This window comes from Nyctereutes procyonoides, unplaced genomic scaffold (genome assembly GCF_905146905.1).
Source record: "Nyctereutes procyonoides isolate TBG_1078 unplaced genomic scaffold, NYPRO_anot_genome, whole genome shotgun sequence".
Classification (NCBI taxonomy): domain Eukaryota; kingdom Metazoa; phylum Chordata; class Mammalia; order Carnivora; family Canidae; genus Nyctereutes; species Nyctereutes procyonoides.
This window is the reverse complement of record NW_026575030.1, coordinates 21,588,621-21,612,874: the sequence shown is the minus strand read 5'-3', so window position 1 is coordinate 21,612,874 and position 24,254 is coordinate 21,588,621. Positions and strand designations below refer to the sequence as shown.

The following is a 24,254-nucleotide window of genomic DNA, read 5'->3' as shown; positions in this document are numbered from 1 at the left end:
TCTCCCTGGAGGTTTGGCCAAAGATGGAAGAAAAAAAAATGCACACCATAAACAAGACAAAAAGGCAGACCAAAAAAAAGGGGGGGGGGCAGACCACAGTCTTGCCCTGTCCCAGATAACCCTGCCACTACACACTAAATACGCTAAATAAAGTAATTTTTAAAAATCTTTCTAAAAGCATTGCTGAGTTGGCAAGGAAAGAACCAAGTCTTCTAAGACCAAACATGGACCAAGAGCTGGAACTTAGAGAAGTAAGCTAGTTCTACAGCTATAGTTGCCCTGGGGCACCTGCTCAATTTCTGTGACCTTGAACTTCTGTTCTGATGACCATGAGGACAGAGGGGATAGGAGACTATTAAGGAAGGAGTCTGAGAGGAGACTCCTGTATCAAGTTGAGACCAGGGCTATACCATATCTATAAAGCACATAGGACAAAAAAAATCTGCCCTGCAGAATGGGACAGCAGGGAAAAGTGGCTTTTGATCTTGATTTTGGAAGGAAATTAAATCTCACTCAAGAATTTGTAACCATAAAGGCAGCCCTCATATGGGTGTGCAGCATGAATTCACATACCAGTGTGGTCTAAACCTCAAACCAAGGATATATTTTAAAATAGGTCCTGAACTTTGTAATACACTAAAACCACTAAGTCATATACTTTAAAGGGTGAATTTTATGGTATGTAAATTACATCTCAGATACACATGCACATATGTGTGTCTGTGTGCGCATGTGCACACACACACACACACACACACACACACACACACACACCCCGTTAATGGGAAGGAAAACTGGTTCTGATATATAATGCCTCCTGCTTGGCAGAAATAAATATAAATGCTCTCTAAATGAATATACCTTCAATCTAATTTTATCATTTATTGATACAATTCCAAGGAATAAGAGATCACCATCAAAAGGCACAACATATATAAGGAAAAAGGGTATCAGTGGGCAAAAGTCAGAAATATAGATAAGCAAAGACATACTGGAATTATCAGTCAAAGGATGTAAGTCTATAAAACTACATGAAAAGAAGTTAAGGAACTGAAAATTAGAAAAAGGGAGACTATAAGTAAAGGCCAAAAGATATGAAAGAACCCTAAATTAAAATTCTAGAAATGAATAAATTATAATAAATGAAATTAGGAAACTCAAAAGATTAGATACGATTGAAAGAAGAACTAATGATTACAAGACAGATGATGAGGGAATGCCCAGATGATATGAAAAGATAGAAAATATGAAAAAGAGATGAAGAGACAAGGAAGATAGAGTGAGAAAGTCCAACATACCTATAACAACCAGGGGGGAGGTGGTGGCTTAGTCGGTTAAGCATCCGACTCTCAAACCAGGTGGCTTAGTCGGTTAAGCATCCGACTCTCAATCTCAGGGTTGTGAGTTCAGGTCCCTTATTGGGCTGCATGCTAGACATGGGGCCCACTTAAAAAGAAAAAAAATTGAGGGGGAAAATGACAAATCATCTACAGAAGACAAGGAGACTAACAGCTGATTTCTCAACAGCAACAATGGAAGCCAAAAGACAGTGGATAAATATTTTCAGTGTGCAGAGAGGAAAAACAAGAATTATAAATGGAGTAAAACCATCTTTGAAAAACATCTTGAGACTATCAAAATAGAAACATTTTTAGTCAAATTTCACTTTATCAACCACCTCCACTAAAGGAAATTATGGAGAATTTATTTCAAGTAGAAGAAAAACAATGCCAGATGAAGGCCAGAAGGGGCAAGAAGATATAATGAGCAAAGAAAATGGTAAATATGTACATAAATCTTGGGCAACACTAAATTTATAAAATAATTTCTCATCTGTAGGATGAATAAAACAAGGTAGAACAAATCCTGGAGAACAATAGCACATAAGTCAGGAGGGGATAATAAGAACCATGTAATGCTGAAGGGTGACTTTCAATTGTGTCAAAATCCATTTTCACATTCCTCAAACTGACCCCAAAGAATAGAAAGAGGGTGTATCACTTCCAACTTGTAGAGCTTTGAATAATAGGAAATTTCCATTGAGAGAAACTAATAAATATTGTCTAAAACCAAAACAAAGACTCAGTAAATAGCAACATAAGCTTTGAGGTCTGGACATGATTACTAAAATAACCTGTTACAAGGGTTGAAAGTGGTTGATTCTGGGAAGCAGCAAATGATGATGGTAGGGGTGGTCAGGGTTTTTATAACAGCCTTATAAAACCTATCTGATCTTCAAGCTGTGTATGAATTTGCTTAAAAATAAACATTTAAATTTAAGGAAGTTAGAGAAGAGAACAAGCCGGGGTAAAGGTCTGCAGTGCATGGTAAAAGTTTAGCATTCTTAGTACATGAAGAAGTTTTTCAAATTCCTAAGATGTACGTCTTACAGACAAAGAACGTGAATACATGATTCACAAAAGAAAATGTGTAACTGGAGAGTGAATACACGAGAGTATTGTTGGAAAGAAAGAAAATACAAATCCAAACTAGAAAAGACTTAAAAAATTTTTGTATATATTTATTTTTGCCTATCACACTGGCAAAGACTCAATAAATGATAAGATGCTGTGTCATTGCGGGCATAGAAGACAGGCACTTGCACATAACATTGGTAAGAATGCAACTGGTGCATTCTCCCTGGTGAGACATTTAGCAAGTCACTGCAAAAGCCTTAAAAACGGGCATATATTTCTACCCAGGAATTCCATTTCTGGAAATTAATTGCAAGGAAATTATTAAGGATGTGCGTAAAGTTTCAGGCACAGGGAAGTTTACCACAGCACTGTTTATAATCATGAAAATTGGAAACAACCTGAATTTCTGCAATAGGAAGTTGGTTAACTTAATTATGAGACAACAAAATTTTAAAGGGATGATCAAAATCTATTACTGATTACAGTTCTAGATATACGCACTACGCTCACCCCGTACTATTAAGTGAAAACACAAATTTAAAAATGGCATACACCATATGACCTTATGTTATCAAGAGTATATGTTTAAGAAAAATGCATCTCCTAAGAAAAAGAACAACAAATAACGCTGGTGTCTCCAGGTCTGCAAGCCACCTTGTAACAGGCTTTCTTTGGTGCCCAGACCCGCTCCCTAAGGCAGGTAAAGCCTGTAGGCTTGGCTCATGCAACTTGCTCAGAATACAGCCGTTTCTGCAACAAGGATGTGAGTGGCACTGACTACCCAGCTGAAGGGCTGATGAGTTTACCTGCGTCTGAACCACCCAGCCTCAGGGTTCCTAACCACTCAGCACCTGCGGCGGCCACAGCTGGTGGCCTGACCAAAGGGAGGTGCCGACGACCATCTCTCCGCCCAGCAGGTCACTGCTGGGCCCTGTTGACCTTAGCGACTTGTGGGCTTGTGATGCCACCTCCACCCTCCTCCCCAGATGAGGGCCCTGTTGACCTTTAGCGACTTGTGAGCTGCAGATGCCACAGCCACCTGGATGGAGAGGACACTCCTACCTTTAGTGACCCTCGTCATCGGAGGAGCTCTCCCTTTTTTCCCCAAGGAACGTATGAGGCAACATGACAAAGTTGCTCACTTCACCCATACCTTGTGAATCTGTGCTCTCCGATGAAGGTCCTGTGGTCTAACAGGAAAAGAGCCCGCTTCCTGCCCCCTACTTGGATCTAGAAACCCAGTGCTTCACAGGAGAAGCACCGGCTGTGGTTAAACTCAGGCTGTCTGTGCTAGACTTCCGGTTATACCATGTACATGCCCTACGACCTCAGGCAAGACACATTCTTTCTCTGTGCCTTGGCTGCTTCCTCTGTTAATGGGGGCAGGGACAGCACCTGCCTCCCTGGGCTGCGACAGGGTACACACACACACACGTGAGAGCTTCAAGAGTATCTGGTATGTAGTGAGGGCTACATCCATCACTGCCACTCAGGGGACCTAGGTCTATCGGGTTTGAACACACAGATTTGGAGATGACCTTGGCAGGCACTGCTAACCGATCCCTTCTCAGTCTCCCAATCCTTCTCTGGGCAGCCTAGGAGGCAGCAAAGGTGAAAACCCTCCTGGAAGCTCGGAGTGGGCTGAGTGGCTGCTGGGGCCGCGGGGGCCTCAGTCTGGCTTCGCTCTGTGATGCTCTCCTAGCGAGTGCAGGGAACACCGGGGCGGGGGGCACAGGGTTAGAGCCCGGCCCACCTCTGGCATGACAAGCCCTTGGTATCACTGGCCCATAGAGTTCTAGAACAGGATCCTACTGCCCCCTGGGTAACTCTGGAGGTCCCCCCACTTCTCTTATCGCCTGTGAACTCTTCTTCAGAAAGGGATGAACAAACCCTGCAGCATGCCGGGCCACCTGCTTTGCCACGGGAGGTCTCTTTTGATCGTGGACGTACAAGTGCTTCACGTGATTCCATGCTGTAGTTTGGGGAGATCAATGGGTCAAATGCTAAAATATTTACTGAGGTCCAAGGAGGAGTCCTTTGAGAAGCCCTGAGTTGTTGAGGGCTACTGTGATTGAATTTTGTGTAAACCCTGAGCGGGAGAGACATTCAGAGTAAAGGGGACAGGGCTCAGCAGGGACCTGCCCCATGCGGGGTTACCTACCACAACCAGGATCCTGCTCTGATGCTTAGTGGAGAAGAGAAATGGAAAGAAGGGAGGCCTCAGGCTTGGAGTCTGGGCCAGATGGGAAGTGAGGAGAAGGGACCGTGCCCTGCCAGGCACTCAGGGGCAGCCTCTGAGGTGGGAGGGGGCACCCTGTAGCTCAGCACCGGCTGGCCCTCTCATCTCACTCCTCCCAGGTCAGAGGCGATGGCTCACACCCCACCCACGTGCCACGGCAACCGAGCCACAGCAACCAGCCTCATAGTGGAGTTTAGATGTCCCAACCTCCCGGTATCTTCAGAGCTGGACGTACCACCCTTCCCCCTGCACTCAGCCCCCTGTGTCAGGCCATCATGTTCCATTGAACTATGAACAGCTATTAAATGAACGAGACACTTTCATTGCTTTGACTAGGGTTTTTTTTTCCCCCCAAGTTGACAACTTCCACTTCTGCGGTGCCTTAATGTTCCAAAACATCTGTTTGTGAACCAACATCAGGGATGCTAGCGGAGCCCAGGAGTAGGATTTCCTAATTAGCAGCTGCTACAGAGTCAACTTCTCACCACCCACTCCGTGATTTGGGGGTTTTCGACTTGCATGGTTTCTGAGGCGGAGTGGGTGTGTACAGGCGGAGGCTGTGTCATCCAAAGAGGCCATTTCCTCCCAGAGGGCCCAGCCCGCCCCACACAGCCCCACGGCCGCTCCTGCAGGGCCCCGAGCGGCCCGATCGATCGCAGAGTGAAAGCGGTCTCCCCTTATTTTCATTTCCCTCCGTTGTGATTCAGATTTCACAAACATCTATTCAGTGCTTACCACGTGCTAAGTGTTTTCACAGGCATTTATCTCATTTAATGAGAATGACAGCTGGTCAAGTGGGTACCACGGCGCCCGGGAACGCCGAGGGGCGGAAAGATTAAGTGGCTGTTCGAGGTCACGCACTGGACGGCAGGCACAGTCTGGACCCGGCTTCTTCCGTGACACAGGGCTGTAAGCCACTGGTCGCTAAGCAATGTCCCCCTGGCCTTCAAATTCCTGCCTCGAGCCCATCTGCAGGGACTTGCTCCTCCCTACGAGGAGCGACGGAGTGTGGGTCACGTGGGCTTCTTGGTTTGGGGACAGCTGCACTCACCAGCAGGAACACTGAGCAAAAGGACCCCGGGGTCAGCTTCTCAGAGATCATTTCACGGCTAATGTGAAGAATGATGATAAAGAAAGAGCGGAGACAGGATGGAGAATGAGTCTGAGGGACAAAAAACGCCTGTTTTCAAAATATGAAGCTGGGCGGGGGGGGGGGGGGACGACACTGTAACTTCCAAGTGGAAATGTCTCACAGGCATTTAAAAATTTGGGACTAGGGATCCCTGGGTGGCGCAGCGGTTTGGCGGCTGCCTTTGGCCCAGGGCGCCATCCTGGCAACCCGGGATCGAATCCCACATCGGGCTCCCGGTGCATGGAGCCTGCTTCTCCCTCTGCCTATGTCTCTGCCTCTCTCTCTCTCTGTCTCTGTGACTATCATAAATAAATTAAAAAAAATAAAAATAAAAATAAAATAAAAATTTGGGACTAGCAATGAGGAGGGAGGATGAGCAGATGGGGTAGGAAGGGAAGGTGAAGCCAAGGACTCCTTAGGGAGATCTTGAATCAGAGGGAGAAGAGGGGTCAGTGAAGGAGGCACAGAGGCACAGGGAAGGATAGAGGGTTAGGGTACGAGCCAGGAAGGTGAGGAGTGCTGGGGCACAGGGGAGAGGCACGACCCGGCCTGCACAAAGACCAGGGATCAAAGTCCCCAGGACTGGGGCAGCCTGGGTGGCTCAGCGGTTTAGCGCCGCCTTCAGTCCAGGGCCTGATCCTGGGGTCCCGGGATCGAGTCCCACATCGGGCTCCCGGCATGGAGCCTGCTTCTCCCTCTGCCTGTGTCTCTGCTTCTCTCTTTGTCTCTCTCATGAATAAATAAATAAAATCTAAAAAAAAAAAAAAAAGTCCCCAGGACTTTCCGGAGTGTCACCTGGCAGACAGAGGAGGAGGCTCAGATTGCTAGGGGTTAAGGCTCATGAGGGAAAGCTCTGGAACAGTAAGACACTGACCCCCCCCCAGCTGCAAATTTCCTGTTTCTGGCTCCCCCATGGAGCTTTCCTGGGATCCCTCAGCTTGGGGAACACTCGGGAGAGCTGGGGGCCTCCTAGCCACACTGCTGGATGGGACAGCATGGGTTCTTAGCCCAGTGATCGTGTCCTTCTTCATGACTTGAAAAGAGACTCCCTGGACTCAACTGCTCACACAGGAATTGAACTGAAATTAAAAAGCTCCCTTTTTAACTCTCCTTTTGGTATCGCAGAAGTCTATAAACCACGAAACGAGCCGGACGCTGTCCACCGGGGAGAATGGAATTTTGCCCCTATTCTCAGAGATCGAATTAAGAAATCCCGCGTGTCTACCATCCGCGAAGCACTGCTTTTACAGGATAATTTCAGGGGGATAAAGGATCCCATTAGATCCGGACATTCTGAGTGGCAGGCAAGGTAGGAATTGTTCCCTCGCTGCAGGAAGAGAAAGCTCAGCCTCAGGACTGAGGTCACCTGCCCAGAAAACCCAGAACTAAGTAAGTGGCAGGGTGGAGACCAGAGCCCAGCGCATTCTTTCTGGGGTCCCTGCTAGTCAACCACACCCAAATGAAGCCGATGAGGTCGATGAGGTCGGAGAAGAGGGAAGCTCAGCCAACCCGTCCCAATGGAATTTATGGCATGCAGCCTGCCTCACTAGCTAGCATCCACAGTGCTTTGCATCATCCATTCTGGCTAAAGTTGGGAAATCGCCTGGGTTGACTCTGGTGCTCCATCCCTCTCCAAAAGTGACCCCGGACTCTTTGGGATCATAGCGGCCAACTAGTCTGACCTCAGATGACAGCAACAGTTCCAAGTCCACACTACAGCCAGAAATGAGTGGCATTTGTAAATGCAAAAAAAAAAAAAAAAAGAGTTTCCTTTCATACTCACGAGGACAGCCATTATCAAGGAAAAGAAAGAAAAAGGGAGGTGAGTGCTGGTGAGAACTTCGAGAAATCAGAACCTCCAGACATTGCTGGTGAATAGAAAATGGTACAGCCACCGCAGAAAACACTTTGGCCATTTCTTAAAAACTTAAACGTAGGATTACCGTATCATCCAGCAATTCCACTGCTAGGCACACGCACAAAAGAACTGAAAGAAAGGGATCAAAGTGGTGTTTGGACACCCATGATCACAGCAGCATCACTCACAATAGCCAAAAGGTGGAAGTGACCCACGCGTCCGATGATGGAGGAAGGGACAAGCAACATGTGCTACCTGCCTACCTACAACGGGATGCTACTCGGCCTTAAAAGGGCGGTTAATTCTGATACCTGCTGCATAAGTGAACCCTGAAGACCTCATGGTAGGTTAGACGAGCCAGTCGCAGGAGAACAATTATTATATGATTCCACTTATACGAGGTACTTGTAGTGGGTAGAGTCATGGGGACGGAAAGTGGGATAGAGGTGAGCAGGGGCTGCGGAGAGGGAGGACTCGGGAGCCATGGCTTGAGTTCCTATTTGGGATAATAAAACAGTTTTGGAGATGGGTTAGTGGTGGTGGTAGTACAAACGTGCGAATGTCCTCAATGCCAATAACTAGTACACGTCAATATAGTTCAAATGGTAACTTCTATGTTATCCCAATAAGCAAATATATACTTAGGGACACCTGAGTGGCTCAGGGGTTGAGCATCTGCCTTCGGCCCAGGGCGTGATCCCAGGGTCCCTGCAAGGAGCCTGCTTCTCTCTCTGCCTGTGTCTCTGCTTCTCTCTCTCTCTGTGTGTCTCTCATGAATAAATAAATAAAATCTTTAAAAAAAAAAAGAAAATACATATTTACTGAGCATCAAGCACATAGAAGACACTGTGGAATCTGCCTCAAGCAGCTTATTTGCTTCCAAGAGAGCTGAGTGGTGGGAATAAATCACCGAGATGCCGGTGCCAATGGCCCTGGGGTGGGAGAGGCGGCCTAGCCGGGCAGAGAAGGTAGCCAGCAAGTTTGGAAGAAGGTACAGGGCTGGGAGCAGAATCCCATCGTCCCTTCCACTGCTATATTCTCCCCAGATCCCTGCCTTCACCCCCAGGAATCTGACAAATGAGGGGGATTTCCTGCCGGATGGCTGGCAGGTGGGATATTTGGGGGCAGGCAGGAACCTGGGGGCATGGAGGGAAGGTGGCTGCGGCCTCACCAGAGGGCAGCCGCCCACTCGGCTCAGCTGCTCTGGGCTGTGTTTTGAAACACTGCTGCGGATGTAATGATTCTGGGTGGAGGACGTTTAGGAGCCAAATGAGTTTGTGTGAACAAAAGGCAGCCCTCAATCGGGGACTGTCCAGGGCTCTCGGGGAGTTTCATTTCCTTCCTTGTTCTTGCCCTGAAAGGAGCAGCCCTAAGAAAAACTATTCACATCAAGAAGTGTTTCGACTTGAGACCCGATGATCTGATTTGCAAGAACAGATCCCTGAGGAACAGCCTCCAGTAATGAAAATTATACAACTTGCAAGGCCCATTAGCCTCCCCTCCCTGTGAGAGTGGGCTTTTGTCTAGCGGAGCATCCTCTGGGGAGAAAGGCAGGCTTGAGGGGCTGAGCCACGACCCAGGGCGGAGCTGGCCTGGAGGCCCTGAGTTTGGGGTCAGGCTTCCAGAAAGAGAATTGCCTCTGAGATGGCCTGGGCGTGCTCAGGAGGGAAGCAGCCTAACCCAGGCAGGAGAGGAAGACAAGGACTCTGATGTGACCTCCTGCTCCTTGCTTTAAAAATAATTCTATAGGCTTAAAAAAAAAAAAAAAGGCTTTGAGAAAAAGCCCCAAGGTCAGGTCAGAAGATTCCCATTCAATTAAATAAGTAAACAAAAAGGCTCTGTGCGGGGGGGGGGGGGGGGGTGGGGGGGGGGGGGGGGCCTCTATCTGGTGTCTCAGTTTTTCATTGCCCCTCCTGGTCCTTGGAAAAATAAACACTCAGCAGAGGGGCTGTGGGGAGGCCGGAGGAGGAGGGGGCCTGGGTGCGTGGAGGTGAGGATGCGGTGGACAGGGAAGCGGGCCGTCTCCTGTCTCCCGTGTTGTCACCCTAGCATTCGCTCACACCCAGAGAGGAAGCCCGGTGGCCCAGCTCCACCAAAGGAGGCCTGCCAGCTTGGCCAAACAATAAAAAGGCAAGGAAAAACATCCTGGTTCTGCGGAGGAAGGGGGAGGCGGGAGGGGGGGTTAGCACAAAATGAGACGCGGCCCTGGGCCTTAGCGCTCACTGTGCGTGGCCACCTGACTTTTTGCTAGATTCTTGCCCTTAATTTGTTCTGCAGCCCCGTGTGGAGGGGCCCAGGGCTCTGAGGAAATCCTAGAGGCAGCATTTGGGAAAGTCTACGGTGTGGGATGAGGCTGCAGCGCAGAAGGGTCTGCTGAGCTGGGAAGGGGAAGGGGAAGGGAGCAGGACGGGCCTGGCCCACGGGGGGCCCTCCGGGGTCCCGAAATAAAACCCACTTAAAGACATCAATTCCAGGTTTACCAACAGGCGTTTACAGTTCAGATCGGGGAAGCCTGACACTCAATGCACCAATATTTTAAAAACTCAGTTGTATGCCACAGCTAGTTAAGAAAAAGAGATAAAATAGATGGAGAAGAAAGGAAGAGGGCTGGGAAGAGAAATAATGCAAAGGTGAAGGGAGTCACTTACAGAGAGATGGAGAGAGATTAAAACTAGGGGGAGGGGATCCCTGGGTGGCTCAGCGGTTTAGCACCTGGGTGCGATCCTGGAGACGCGGGCCTCCCTACCTAAATGCCCTCCTTTTCACTTGGGCACAATCCGACTCATTTCTCAGAGAACGCCGCTTCCCAGAGGCCTTCCCCTCGTTGGCCGCGCTAGCCCGTGACGCAGCGAGAACTTCCTTGATCACGTTTCCAGGTCTCTGAGGACAGACTGTGGCTCCTGGGAGGTGCTCCGTAAAAGCTCACTAAGCAGAAGGAGGGGTGGCGGGCCTGGGAAGAACACCCCACTGGGCGGGAGGGAGGGGGATGAAAGCGCTAGTCACCCCGGGCAGGAGGCCGCTGGCAGGACAGAGATGGGGAATGGAAGCAGGCCAGTGAGATTTCCTAGAATGTTCTCCCTCCCCTACTTTCTACTCATCCTCCTGCGTCCACTTGCTCCAGGTGCAGGATGCAGGTGGATACATTTCACCTGCATCCTCCTGCGTCCACCTGCCTCACCTGGAGTAACACCAGGCCCAATGCCTCCCCGCCGTCCCAGCACACGCACGCTCACACAGCTGGTCCACGGGGACGGATTTTCATTTCACCCCTACGGCGGCGGCACGTGAGCTGGGCAAACCGGCAGCCTAGTCCCCACGTGCAGACGGGAAAACAGGCTCAGAGGTGGGTGCCCTGCCCGGCTCACAGTTGGCTCATTGTTTTCTGACTCCAATCACACGCCGTGTCTACGTTTTCATGGTCATAATTACATTTGCTCCTCCTTGAAAGCCTTGGCAAGGAGGTGGGATAGATACCATTGGCCCCACTTTCAGCACAGGGAAAGTAAGAGCAGGGACATTCGGCAGCTGCCCCAAGCCACATAGCTAGGAAGTGAAGGGGTTAAGACCCTCAGGGCTCCTGAGCTGCCCCTGGCATCTCTGGGCCCTAACTCTGCCCCTGGCTATACGCAGCAGCACTCTCACCACAAGGCATGGCTATCCTATAAATAATTCCTAAGCAACCACGGGAATCCACCTAACCATGAACATGGTCCTCTTCAAAGAGACCTCATTAAGGCCACGCTTAGGCCAACAATGCTGTCACTCCTCAAGCTGTTTCCTAAAATCCTCTAATCTTCAACAGAGCCTGCGGAATATTCTTGAGTTTCCTGAATAACGACCACGTGCTCATCCCTTGGTAATGGATTTGGATTATTCTGGAAACAGACAAAAATTTGAAGCCCAGTCTAGTGACGGAGGCCAGAGGCTGAGACAGCGGACTCCATTTCAGATCCTGGGTGAGGTCTAAGTGCAAAGAACACACCATTGTGAGTCGCTTGGGACCCAGGCACTGGCACTACAGGTGGCTCCCAACTCCTTCAAATGCTTTTTGAGGAGCGTGCCAATGACCTCTGGCCTGAAGGAGGATACCCTTTGGCCACAGAGGTCCTACCGTGATTTTAAAGGCCTATTATTTTGCAGTCACACCTCACAGATTGTTTTTATTGAATCCTTATGCTTCCTGGGCACTAATCGGTCTTCTCAGATGATTATAGGTGAGGGCTGTCTAGGTGGCACTTAGTTCTTCAGACTTCAAGTCTTCAAATCTTGTTCTTTCCTCCCTGCATTTGAAGCTAGGGATGGAGAGAAAGTTCTAGGCGTACCAAGAAGTGAGGTTGGCAGGGCCCAGGGTGGGAAAAGGGCGGTCAAGTAAAAAAATGTCCTTGGAAGGTGGACTTGAGTCCTTTGCATTCAGGACTTGTCCCCCATCCAGTGAACCTGGAGGTGAATGAAGGGAGGATTGTCATCAATACAAAGGTCCGTATTTTACAGAGGACACATGACACTTATATTTCCTAAATGGGGCCACTAATAGGCTCGCTGACACAGGAGAAACTGAAAGCACAGGGAGGCTGAGTACCGTCCCAAGGACCCACAGGCTGCAAGCGGTTCTGGTGAAGTGTGAACTGAGGCGCCTGACCCCCCCAAGCCAGGACCTCCCCAGGTGTGACTGCAAAGCCAGCGGGGCTCTTATCCACACCCTGGCGACAGATGATCCCAGGAAAAGTCTCACTCGGCACAAACAAAAGTCCGGGTGGCCCCGGAGGCTACAGGAGGGACACTCACGCCCACGCCAAAGCCGCTTCCACCTCCCCCACCACTAAGGGAAGGAACAATGCAGAGGTTTTCGACACCAACCTAACTCATGAGAATCGCTGGTCATGACCTTGCACAACGAACAACATCCTGCCCGATTCCAACCAGGCGTCTCTCTCCTGCGTTCCCGCTATTTCATCCTCCAACGGGGCGGCTTCAGTGCATGGGGACCAGGATGGCCCAGGGTCAGCCGGTAAGCTTGACCTCGGCCTCACCCTCTTCTCGTCACCTGTATTCCTCCTTGGTCTTCATCTCCCGACCTAGCTAAGACGTTGAGCAGAAAGCTGTCAAACATGTCACATCCGCCCCATTGCTTGCAGTGGGCCAGTCCCTTTTCAGCAGAGACACGGGGGCTGCCGTCACTCAGGTGAGATCCGAGCCACCCCCCGAGGCCCCCGCGACCACGGGAACTGAGCACACAAAGCCCGCCAGCCACACCACCGCACACATTGCTGCGTGATCGGGAAGCCAGGGGGGTACCACCCTGCAGCTAGAGCACCCCGGAGCCGAAGTACAAAGCCCAAGAAATGTGTCTACTTTTAACAGCGTCTGTGGACTTAGAGACGGGCTTTGGAGCTTCTTAAGCGATCTTATGACAGGAGCCCTAGGTCACATGGTGGTGCAGGTGCTGCTGCAGGACCACCTGGGCAACATGCTGGACACATGCTCCCTGGGCCAGGGGCGCAGACGGATGTAACCCGTGCCTCCTCTCCAGGAGCGAGAGGTCCAGCAGGCTCCCCGGTGTACTGTGGGGCCCTTTCCCCGTCCCTCACAGGCTCCACAGCTCCTGGACCCTGAGCTAAGAAGCCGGGTGTTGAGTCTCCTCACCCTTGAGGCCAGCATCAGGGGAGTCAGGAGGTCCTAATGGGATAAACCCGACACCCTTAGAAATAAAGCATTTAGCCTGGGGTAGACCAACCCCTTCTTTCATAAGGAAAGAAACAGAAGTGATATGCCCCAAGTTACCGCATGTCTAAGACGCAGAGCCAAAACTTGTCCCTGAACCTTCTGGTGCCTCTGGGGTGGCCAGAGCCTCCACCTCTGGCCACCCCACATTGCTAGAGCACCATCTTCACACCCAACTGTAGCTCTGTCACTATCCTGGTTGTGAAATTGTTTTACTGGTTGCCAGAACCTTTCCGGGAATGACCAAGTCTGTGAAATGCAGCCAGTCACATCACTCGGTTGGCAGCGTCTGGGTTTGTCAGATATCTCCCAATCTAAGGTGACCTCTAATCTTGCATCATGTCCTAAACGCAGAGACCAAAAGTTTCTGAGCACAAAGTAAAACTTGCTGACCCTGGCTAGAAATCAACCAGGGTAGACGAAGCAAAAGACTGAGAGGCCCTTTCCCAATTTACTTTGGAAGTCTGTCTTTTAATGGATAAAAAAAGCTTCCCCCCCCCCTTGAAAGAGAGAGAAAGAAAGTGGGGAGAGGCACAGGGAGAGAGTGAATCCTAGGCAGGCTCCACACCTGGCACAGCGTGCGGGGCTCGATCTCACGACCCGGAGATCATGACCTGAGCCAAAGTCAAGAGTCGGGGGGGTTTAATCGACTAAGCCACCCAGGTGCCCCAAGAAAGCTTTATAAAGGTCCCTTCGAACCCAAAGAGTCTAGGATTCTAGAGAATTATCAAAATGTTCTTACAGACCCAAAATGGAAATCTAATTTTGCCCAGTACGCCACCATTTAAAAGATCAATTAATCATCGCCAAGGAAATGGCTCTCGTTTAGAGAGATACAAGGTCCCTGTGGCATTCTCTTGCCCCATCCCAAATTTTGCATTCCAGTTCTTTCAAAAATGCTTGTGTTCCCTTCTGTCTGGCTGCTTTGCCCACAGCATTTGGCTAAACGGCCTCCCTGCCCAGACGTAGCCACCCTGACACAACTGGTGGGCAGCTGGCCGCCTAGTCTGCAGGAACCCACCTCCAGCGGCAGCTCCCATCATGTTCCTGCTCGTCAGACACCACCCAAAACATCCTCTCTTCAACTTGACTCAGACCAGAGGATGAGGTGGAGTCCCAGAAGCTTCCAGAAATGTGGTTAGTAGAGAGATGCTGTGATAGGCCACACCCAACACACACACACACACACACATACACACGCGTGTCCTATCAGAGGAGGTCTAGATGAAAAAGAGGCAGGAGGGAGGTACTGTGTTTTAACCAAGATGCCTGGTAACACACAGGAGGTGGAGAGATCCACGCAATCCCACGAGGCTGCTGAGATAATTTGGTACCATTTGGTGGTATTGTCAGGAATCTCAAAATTTTCCATATCCAGGAATTAACACTAAAAGCAAATAATCGGAGACAAGTACAAAAACTGATGCACACGGGCTCCCTGCATGGAGCCTGCTTCTCCCTCTGCCTGTGTCTCTGCCTCTCTCTCTCTCTCTGTGTGTCTCATGAGTAAATAAATAAAATCCTTAAAAAAACAACAAAAAATGGGGGGACCCCTGAGTGGCTCAGCGGTTTAGCATCTGCCTTCAGCCCAGGGCATGACCCCGGGGTCCTGGGATCGAGTCCCACGTCGGGCTCCCTGCATGGAGCCTGCTTCTCCCTCTGCCTGTGTCTCTGCCTCTCTCTCTCCGTCTCTATGAGTAAATAAATAAAATCTTTAAAAAAAAATAATAAATAAATAAATAAATAAATAAATAAGATTTTTAAAAGGCAGACATGACGATGCAGCTTGGAAATACCCCGATGCTCGCACTTTGTCCTGAGCCCAAGTCAAAAGTGTCCCCTCGTGGCCTCACTGTTGACGGGACAGCAAGGCAGGCTTCCAGCGGGAGCAAATGTCGGGGAGGAGGGGCTCCCTCCGCCTAACAGGGAGGTGCACTCCTGCCCTCCGACAGCTCCTGTGCCAACCGGGGAAGCAGGCAGGCGAGCAGAAGACCCAGGCCGGAGCCGTCCTTCTAAACCCCGACTCCCCGGACTGGCCCTCTGTCCCCTCCCGCGGCCGGAGGGGGCCGCCCAGTCCTCTGTCCGTCGCACAGAGAGGTAAAGTATGACGAAGGTATCGCCCGTCCCGCGCTTGATGGTTCCAGGACACGAGGGCCGGGCGGTCAGAGAAGCATTACCGCGGGCGGCCCTTCCTCTTTCTACCTCCACCTTTTGTCTTTGGACCTATTTACCCTTTCAGCAACCACGGAGCCCACAAACGGCGTGAGCGCTCGCCATGTGTCAGGCACCGAGCCAGCCCGGCCCGCCCCCCTCACCTCCTGCCTCGTCTTCCCGATCCGCTCTCCGCCTCACCCCTCCGCGGTGCGCGGGGAACATCTGGCCTCCCTACCGTGCTGCTGGCCCTACGCGATGCAGCCACGGCGGCCTTCCTCTTCCCAATCCCAAGAGGGGCGAGCTTGCTGGGACCTGAGGGCCTCTGCACTGGCTCTTGCCTCTACCCGGAGGGCTGGTTCCACTACGGGCGGGGGACACCGTGTGCCTCGTCTCCAGGACACAAAGGAGTGTGGCAGGTGCACACAACTGTCTGGTGTGGTTAGAAGGGGAGCAGAGAAGAAGGGGCCAGAGGGTCAGCCGGCCAGGTCCTGCAGACCGGGTATTCCAGCAGGGAGTCTGGATTTGGGACTTTTTGTTGTTGTTGTTGTTGTTAATTTTATTCTAAGTATAATGCAAAGCCCTTGGAGGGTTTCCAGCCTGAGAGTGGGGCAACCTGAATTACATTTAAGAAGATCACTCTGGGCTCTGTGAACATGGATCAGAGGGAGAGCATCAGCGGAGGCAAGGAGAGCCAAACAGAGCGGTGCAGACTCAGGGCAGCTTTGTGATCCTTCGAGAAACCGAATCAGCTGGGGTCACCGTTCCCCCACCAAAACCAAGATGTGGAGGGCGAGGGAAGCAGATGCCTGTTGAGTGCTTCTCAGCTTCTCATTTAAGTAACAAGTGGATCACGTTGGCAACTCCCGATGGCAGAGTGGGGATGAGGATGAGCCAGCAGGTCCAGGCAGGTTCATGTTAACCTACGTGCACCTTTACAGCCTGTCGCGTGTTACGCATAAACCAGGGACTACATTCAAACCCGTGGCCCGGACACCGCCGGCCTCCAAACTACCCTGCTCCCCGTGGCAGCTTCAGGTCCGGCTTGCTCCTGGGCCAGCGCCGCGTCCTCTCTCACCAGCTACACTGGATGCTTGCCCCCGACCCGGCCAGGGCCCGCCTCCTCTTCCCAGTGGCTTCACCCATCCAGGCTGACTCTGGGCCTGGCTTCCGGGGGCCCCGCTCGGTTCCACGGCCACAAGAACACTTCTGCCGGGACGGGTTACAGGTTCTACAGTGAAAGCAGCCCCCCACAGAGGCAGCTCCTACCATTGCCCTCGTCACCCCCACGGCCAGTCACCAGGTTCCCCCACCTTCCTCTTTTAAATAGCCCTGCAGGGGCCCCTGGGTGGCTTAGCAGTTGAGCATCTGCCTTCGGCCCGGGGTGTGATCCTGGAGTACCAGGATCGAGTCCCACGTCAGGCTCCCTGCATGGGGCCTGCTTCTCCCTCTGCCTGTGTCTCTGCCTCTCTCTGTGTGTCTCTCATGGATAAATAAATAAAATCTTTTAAAAAATTAAAAAGAAGGGGATCCCTGGGTGGCGCAGCGGTTTGGCGCCTGCCTTTGGCCCAGGGCGCGATCCTGGAGACCCGGGATCAAGTCCCACGTCGGGCTCCCGGTGCATGGAGCCTGCTTCTCTCTCTGCCTGTGTCTCTGCCTCTCTCTCTCTCTCTGTGACTATCCTAAGTAAATAAAAAAAAAAAAAATTAAAAAAAATTAAAAAGAAAAAAATAAAGGCCCATGCGGTGCTCCCTTCCAACGTGCACTGCCCCCACTCTAGTCCATGCCTTGCTTTCAGTGGTTTCCCCCAACACAGGGAAGGATAACACACCGGCCTTCTGAAACAAGTCCTGGGCTGTAGGGAGGGCGGACGCACGCGTGGTCCATCCAGGAGCCCCAGCGCCAAGCACAAAGGAACACTGACCGAGCAAACAATACTGCTTCTTCCTCGAGAGCTGTCAGAGGCTCCTCAGTGCAGATGAGACAAAAACAAATGCCTCAAGCAGGCCTTGAGAGCTCCCCATGATCCACCCAAATCCTCCTTTCCACTCTGGTCTACACTCCCATGATTCTGGACCCTAATGGGTCTTCCCACCGTCCTCTTCCCTCGACTTCCCAGCTATTGACCACTTCCATTGGAAAAGCTGAGCTCTGGAGGGGCGCCTGGGTGGCTCAGCCGGTTAAGCATCCGAATCTTGATTTCGGCTCAGGTCGTGATCTCAGGGTTGTAGGATCGAGCCCCTAATTGGGCTCCTTGCTCAGTTTGCTGGGGAATTTTCTCCCTCCCTCTCCCTCTGCCCCTCCTGAGTCCCCCCAGACGCCTCTCCCCTCTCTCTTTTTAAAATAAATAATTTTTTTTAAGAAGGAAAGAAGGAAGGAAGGGAGGGAGGGAGGAAAGAAAAAAAACGAAAGGAAGGAGTCAGTCTTGAGCTTTTCCGTATTTGGGATTTCGCTGATGCCAGCACCCTACCCCCTCTGTGCGATCCACATCCAGTCCACACCGTCCTCCTGCCTGGATCCCTGGCCTCCAGCAGCCTCTCCCCCTCCACACACCTCAGTCACCTCTCTCCGCATCATTCCTGGGGTCCGTACAACCTCCTCGTGCTGCTTGCTCCACTCTGCATCCCTGGCAAACCGTAACTGCTCTGGTCCCAGTGTTGGCGCTGGTGCTCCAAAGGGCCTCTGGTCTGCTGGGGGCACCACAACCTCGCTCTGCAGCACCCGCATCACCTGGCCGAGATCCTCACCCACAGAAAGGGCTCCGTCGGTGTTCTCTGGTTTACAGAGTAGCCCAACGGACACAGACTGCCACATCTGCCGTGCTCAACAAAAGAGGGAAAGGCCAGGATAGAAACATCTTTGTTTCCAAAGCAAACTGAACAGGGACGGGTCGAGGAGGGCATGCACGACGTTAGAAAGTGACCTTCCAGCACCTGGGCCAGGGTGCCATTCGACCTCCGCTCCTATGGAAAGCGTAGTCCCAACACCCACCTCCTAACACCAGCCCTGTTCCCAGCAGCGAGCCCGGCTCATTCCGCACGGGCGATCGTCAACAGAGCTACCTCTGGCATCAGTAACGTCTGCACTGGCATACAGACGGGGCATGATTCGCAATGCCTATATAAAATGCCACCCTGTGCATGCATGCAGACTAACGGTCTCGTCTGGAGCAATTTCCAAAAAAAAAAAAAAAAAAATTTGTTGTTGTTGTTGTTGTTTGGAACCTCTATTCTGCAGCTTGTCCCCATCACCACTGCTATATCCTCACCCTGCCTCTCATCCCTGACCTCCCAAGAAAGGGCAAGTGTCAAGGGCACGAGGAAGAGGGGAAGCAGTGCTGCACTAGGGTCTTAGAAATCCAGAACCACCGTCACCCACTGGACCTCTGAGAACACTGGGGCTGCACCGTATTGTGGCAAGAACACAGGAATCTGGTCCCGATCAATCTAAATGTTGGCGCCGCCACGTACAGTATGATCCAAGCTCACCAGGCGTCAGTTCCTACAGCTGTGAAAGAGCAGTGCTATCCCTCGCAGGATTTTTTTTTTTTTTTTGAGAGTTAAATGGTAAAGCGCCAACCAGACACATGGGTGCTCAAAGGCTGGAAGTCCAAACTGATGTCCTTCCCTGGGACTTCCTGCTCATACAGAAGCGGGGTGGGCAGAGGGAAGCCCCGGAAGAAGGCAGTTAAGTGGCTAACGAACCACCCTCCCATCTGTTCTCTGCTCACTTTGCGAGAATTCCCGAGACAGCAACGAGTCAACTCCAAGAACACTTGCTTCCAGCCAGCTTGGCAGGGCTGCTGGGAGTCACGGGGGACCCTTCCCCAGCCCCCCCCCCAGGACTAGGTATTGCAACCACTGCCCAGCTGGGCCCCAAACATCTTTTGTCTCTCTTCTATCTCCACATGCTGTTGGGGTCTTGGGCAGAAAACACCGGTTCAGCATTTGCACCATCAAGGGACGCAATTAAAGGGTTCTTGCAAGGTTAAAAGGATGTGGCTTTTAGACCCACACACCCAATGAGAATCCCTTTCCCCACACCCTTCCTTCTATTTGGAGCAGCCTCCATCAAAGCAAGTGGGCTTCTCAGGCTTCTCAGGCTTCTCAGTGCAGCCTCAGCCAGGAGAGAGGCAGCCACACACTCTTCCCGAGGGGGCTGCTTCCTGCCCAGCCTGGGTCTTTGCTGCACCCACCCCCCGCCCCCATGGGGTGCTTCCTCCAGAAGTTACAGCCCTTCAGGCGACAGCCATGTAGCAGCCCAGGAGGGGCTGGGCTCACAGCGCTTCCTTTGCTCTAGGGAGCTGCATTTTTGTAAGATTATTAGTCCTTGGGCTGGCTGCTCAGCTACTCGTCGTCATTTCCCCTTTGGGTGGGAAAGTTCTTTCCTTCTGCATTGATTTTCATTAAGACTTAAGCCTTTTTCTTCCCCTTTCATCTGCAGATCTCACAATTCAAGCACGGGCGGGGGGGGGGGGGGGGGGGCAGGAGCACGAAAACCAAGGCATAGCAACTTAAGCACTCAGAAGTGTGGCTCAGAAGAAGCCCTGAGTTGTTCAAACACACATGCCCACACCCACAAGCACACACGCACCCAAGAAAAAGGAAATCCCTGGGACTTAGCATCTTCTCTCCCTCCACAGGCTCGGACGCCCGCAACGACCTTCATCTGAACAGCCAGCAGGGTCATGGGTGGACACGCCAATGGGGGACTCGCAGCCCGAAGCAGGAGAACGACTCACAGATGGAACAGGAGGATGGTTACTCCTGAACTCTGCCAAGACGCAAAGGGCTAGAAATGGCCCCAAGGAAGAAAAGGACATCTCTGGTCCCTGCTTTTCACACCGTGTATCCGGAAGCCCAAGCCCTGGATGCCAGGCACCCGTGGGCCTACAGCAGAAGGGGCTGCAGGCAGTTCTCCCCAACAATCACATAAAGCACATTAGTTCTAAGGCTTGCGGCTCATTCTGGGCAGGAGCGAGCACGTCCCCAAACACAAAAACCTTACTGCAGAGCCTGGGTGGCCACCTGTCAGGGGGGCTGAGAGGGCCGCTACCCTCCTGGGGCGCCGCGGCCCAGAGGGCCTCTGGAGGCTCCTTCAGGGCTGAGAATCGGCTGCCTCGGGAGAGAGCAGATTTTCCTTTGTGACACGTGGTGGCCTATCAGAAAGGGTCCAGAGAAAATCCTGGGAGTTTAATAGGAAACTCAGACTCACAGAAATCACGTCCTGCTGGTTTTCCTGTTCATCATGGCCTTTTCCCCTCCAAGTGGCATCGAACCCCCGCCACGAAACAAGCACAGGTTGCGCTTGGATCCTCAGCCACCTTAGTAGCTTCTAGCGGTTTTCAACAGGTGATCGGTTTCCTCTCTTAATCTCACCTTTCTGACATCCCACGTGAGATCCAGCCTTGCATCAGCTGAAGGGCAGGCATGACTTGGGTGGGTTTTGTGGAGGTGCCAGGAGACACCCACTTAGGTGAGCGTTCCGGACTTCCCCTGGCTCCTGCCACCTGCGCTTGGGACTCCCACGTGCCTTCCTCCCAAGCCTCATGCCTGAGATCTGCCTCAGTTCCCTCCACTGTCCCCCTCCCCATAACGCCCAGCTTTCTGTGATCTACAGGGACACTCAGCCGTGGGAAGGAAGGCGACGTCTCACGCACGACTCATATGGCAGCCTTCTCCGGCCCAGGGCCCTGCAAGTCCCTGCAAGTCGGCACCCCACCCGCCCACCCACCCCCTGGCAGACGGGGCCCCGCAGCTGGGAATGCCTCACCGTCAGCACAGACCCCTGCCTCCTTTCCTGGGGGTCTTCTCTGAAATGGCCTCGATCCCCTGCACTCACTTCCCATCTAGAAAGCTCAACAAAGTACTACGCAGCGTCGCTACTGAGAAAGCCAGGGCACGCACGCCCTTTTACGGGGACTCCTTGCCGTGGTCCTTAGAACAATGTATGTGGCAGGTCAGCTGAAGTCAGGGCCACAGCGGGCAGGTGTGTCTCTGGCAGGTGTCGGAAAGCGCCTTTCTCCCCTCCCCTCCCTTCCCGTTCCTCAGTTTCTCCGCCTTGCGGCCTGTGGCTTAGGTGATCGCCAGGACTTCTGCAGCGGTGAGAGTACCCCGAGCATGCAGCTGACTTTTTACTGGGGGTTTGACCACTTTTTAAAAACTTTTTTTCTTATTCCATTAGGGCAAGCATCCCTGGGCTCCACGGAGGAAGCTAGTTCCTGTCCTGGAGAGCACGGGTGACAGGAGACACTTCCACGAAGTGCCAGCGAAGAGGATGAAGTCTTCTCAACCCTCACCTGAGCTCTGAATCAGCACCTAGCGTTGCCAGCAAGCGGGCTTTGGCAGGAAAACCCTGAGAGAGCGAGAGAGCGAGAGCGAGCGAGCACATGCCTCGTGTCACTCACAGGAAGGCAGCGGCTGCCACCACCACGCTGCTGACTGTTCAAAGCACTTTTCATTTATTTTTACTTTCACTTTGTCATGCCATCACCCGGAGCCTAGGACAGGCAGGCATCATCCCTTCCATTTCACAGATGGAGAAACTGAGATCCAAAGAGGGGACACTCCTCCAGGGGGCAGGAGGAGGTCTGCCTTCCTCCCAGGTCTGCAGAAGCAGCCCCACAGCGAGGTCCCCAGGCCCGGGGAGGCCCGGGGGCAGGTCCCTCTGGGGCAGGACCAGCAGTGGCTGAGCAGCAGCCCCGGGGAGAGGAGAGGGATGGGGGGGGCAGAGACCGGCCGGAGCCCTGCGCCCCCCGCGGCCTGCGAACCGCCCCCCAGCCCTCCCCGCTTCTCCTCCGCTTCTGGGGGCCAGCGGGGCGCCGCATTCCCAACTAGGTCCTTTGTCCTTCCCAACATCCTGATGCCGGACCCCTTAGAAACCAGCTGGGTATGTGTGAAAGTTAGGCTCTGCACCCGGGGAGGCCCTTTCTGTCTCCGAAGGAAAAGGAGGGGATGGGGGGTGGGATGGGGTGCGGATGGGGGGTGTGGGGTTGAGGATGGGGGGTGGGATGGGGGTGCGGATGGGGGGTGTGGGGTTGAGGATGGGGGGTGGGATGGGGGTGCGGATGGGGGGTGTGGGGTTGAGGATGGGGGGTGGGATGGGGGTACGGATGGGGGGGTGCGGATAGGGGGGTGTGGGGGTGTGGATGGGGGTGGGGGGGATGGGGTGCCGATGGGGGGTGGGATGGGGGGTGGGATGGGGTGCGGATGGGGGGGTGGGGGTGGGGGTGCAGATGGGGGGTGGGATGGGGGGTGCGGATAGGGGGATGTGGGGGTGTGGAGGATGGGGGTGCGGATGGGGGGGCCTGGCGGGAAGATGTCAGCACCCCCGAGGGGGGAGGCTCGCCTTCGGGAGGTCTGCGGGGGGAGGCGGTTCCTTGCTTCCTTTCAAAGGGAGACCTGGGCGCAGAGGGGCGGGTTCACCTCGGGGTGGGGGGGGGCAAGTTTCCAGCGCAGGGGTGCCGGGGGCGGGCGGTCGAGGACAGGCGGGTCACACCCTCAGTCCCGCCGCCGGCGGAGGCGTCCAGGGGAACCAGTGTCCGGCGCCCCCCCACCCGGGTCCCGCGGGGGCCCCCCTCCCCCTCCCCCTCCTCCCCCTCCCGCGGGGCCGGGATCACTCACCCGCGCTCCGGCCTTGGGGTCCCCCGCGGGCGGCGGCGGCGGCGGGCCGGGGGTGCGCGCGGCTGGGGTCGGGGTGCGCGCGGCGGGCGGGGGCGGGGGCGGGGGCGGGCGCGGGGGCCCCGGACCCGGGCGCGGGCGGCAGGAGCAGCAGCAGCAGCAGCAGCGGCGAGGCCATGGTGGCGCCCGGCCCCGCTCACATGCCGGCCGCGGGCGCGGGGAGCGGGCGAGTGAGGCCGGAGCGCAGTCCCCGCCTCAAAAGTTGTGGGGCGCCGCGGGGGGCGGGGCGGGGGCGGGGCGGGGCGGGGCGGGGCGGGGGCGGCTCCTGGCGGCGGCGTCACGGGCGGGCGGGGACTCCGGGCCCCGCGCCCCGCCCCCCGCCCCGGCCTCGCCCCCGGGACCCGGACCCGCGTCCAACGCCGGAGCCCGGCTGCCCCGCGCGGGGGTGCGCGGGGGGCAGGGGGGGCGCGGGGGGGGCGCGGGGGGGCAGGGGTGCGGGGGGTCCGCGGGGGGCAGCGGTGCGCGGGGGGGGCAGGGGTGCGAGGGGGCAGGGGTGCGGGGGTCCGCGGGGGGCAGGGGTGCGGGGGGTCCGCGGGGGGCAGGGGTGCGCTGGGGGCAGGGGTGCGCGGGGGGCAGGGGTGCGCGGGGGCGGCGGGGGCGCTCTCTGCACCGCCCGGGCCGCCCACCCTCTCCGCGGACACCCTCTCCGCGGGACCTGCTCCCGGGCCCGCCCCGCCCCGCCCCGCCGCCCCCCTGCCCCCATCCACCCCCTGCGCCCCGCAGCCGCGCCCCTGCCCCATCGCGCCCTGCTCCCCCCGCAGCCGCACCCCTGCCCTGCTGCCCCCCAGCCCTCCCGCAGCCGCACCCGTCTCCCTGCCCCCCTCAGCCGCACCCCTCCCCGCCGCCCCCCTGCCCCCATCCACCCCCCTGCGCCCCGCAGCCGCGCCCCTGCCCCATCGCGCCCTGCTCCCCCCGCAGCCGCACCCCTGCCCTGCTGCCCCCAGCCCTCCCGCAGCCGCACCCGTCTCCCTGCCCCCCTCAGCCGCACCCCTCCCCGCCGCCCCCCTGCCCCCATCCACCCCCCTGCGCCCCGCAGCCGCGCCCCTGCCCCATCGCG

The 24,254-nt window shown here is 54.4% G+C and overlaps 1 protein-coding gene across 1 annotated transcript in view; it reads right to left on the bottom strand.

Annotated features, from left to right (window-relative positions):
• The window catches only part of HEG1 (heart development protein with EGF like domains 1), an 88,471-nt gene extending 65,156 nt beyond the window's left edge, over positions 1–23,315 (bottom strand). The window contains exon 1 of the mRNA XM_055316015.1: positions 23,141–23,315. Coding sequence (XP_055171990.1) covers positions 23,141–23,315 — 175 coding nt within the window. The remainder of the gene's footprint in view (positions 1–23,140) is intronic.
• Positions 23,316–24,254: the final 939 nt, after the last annotated feature.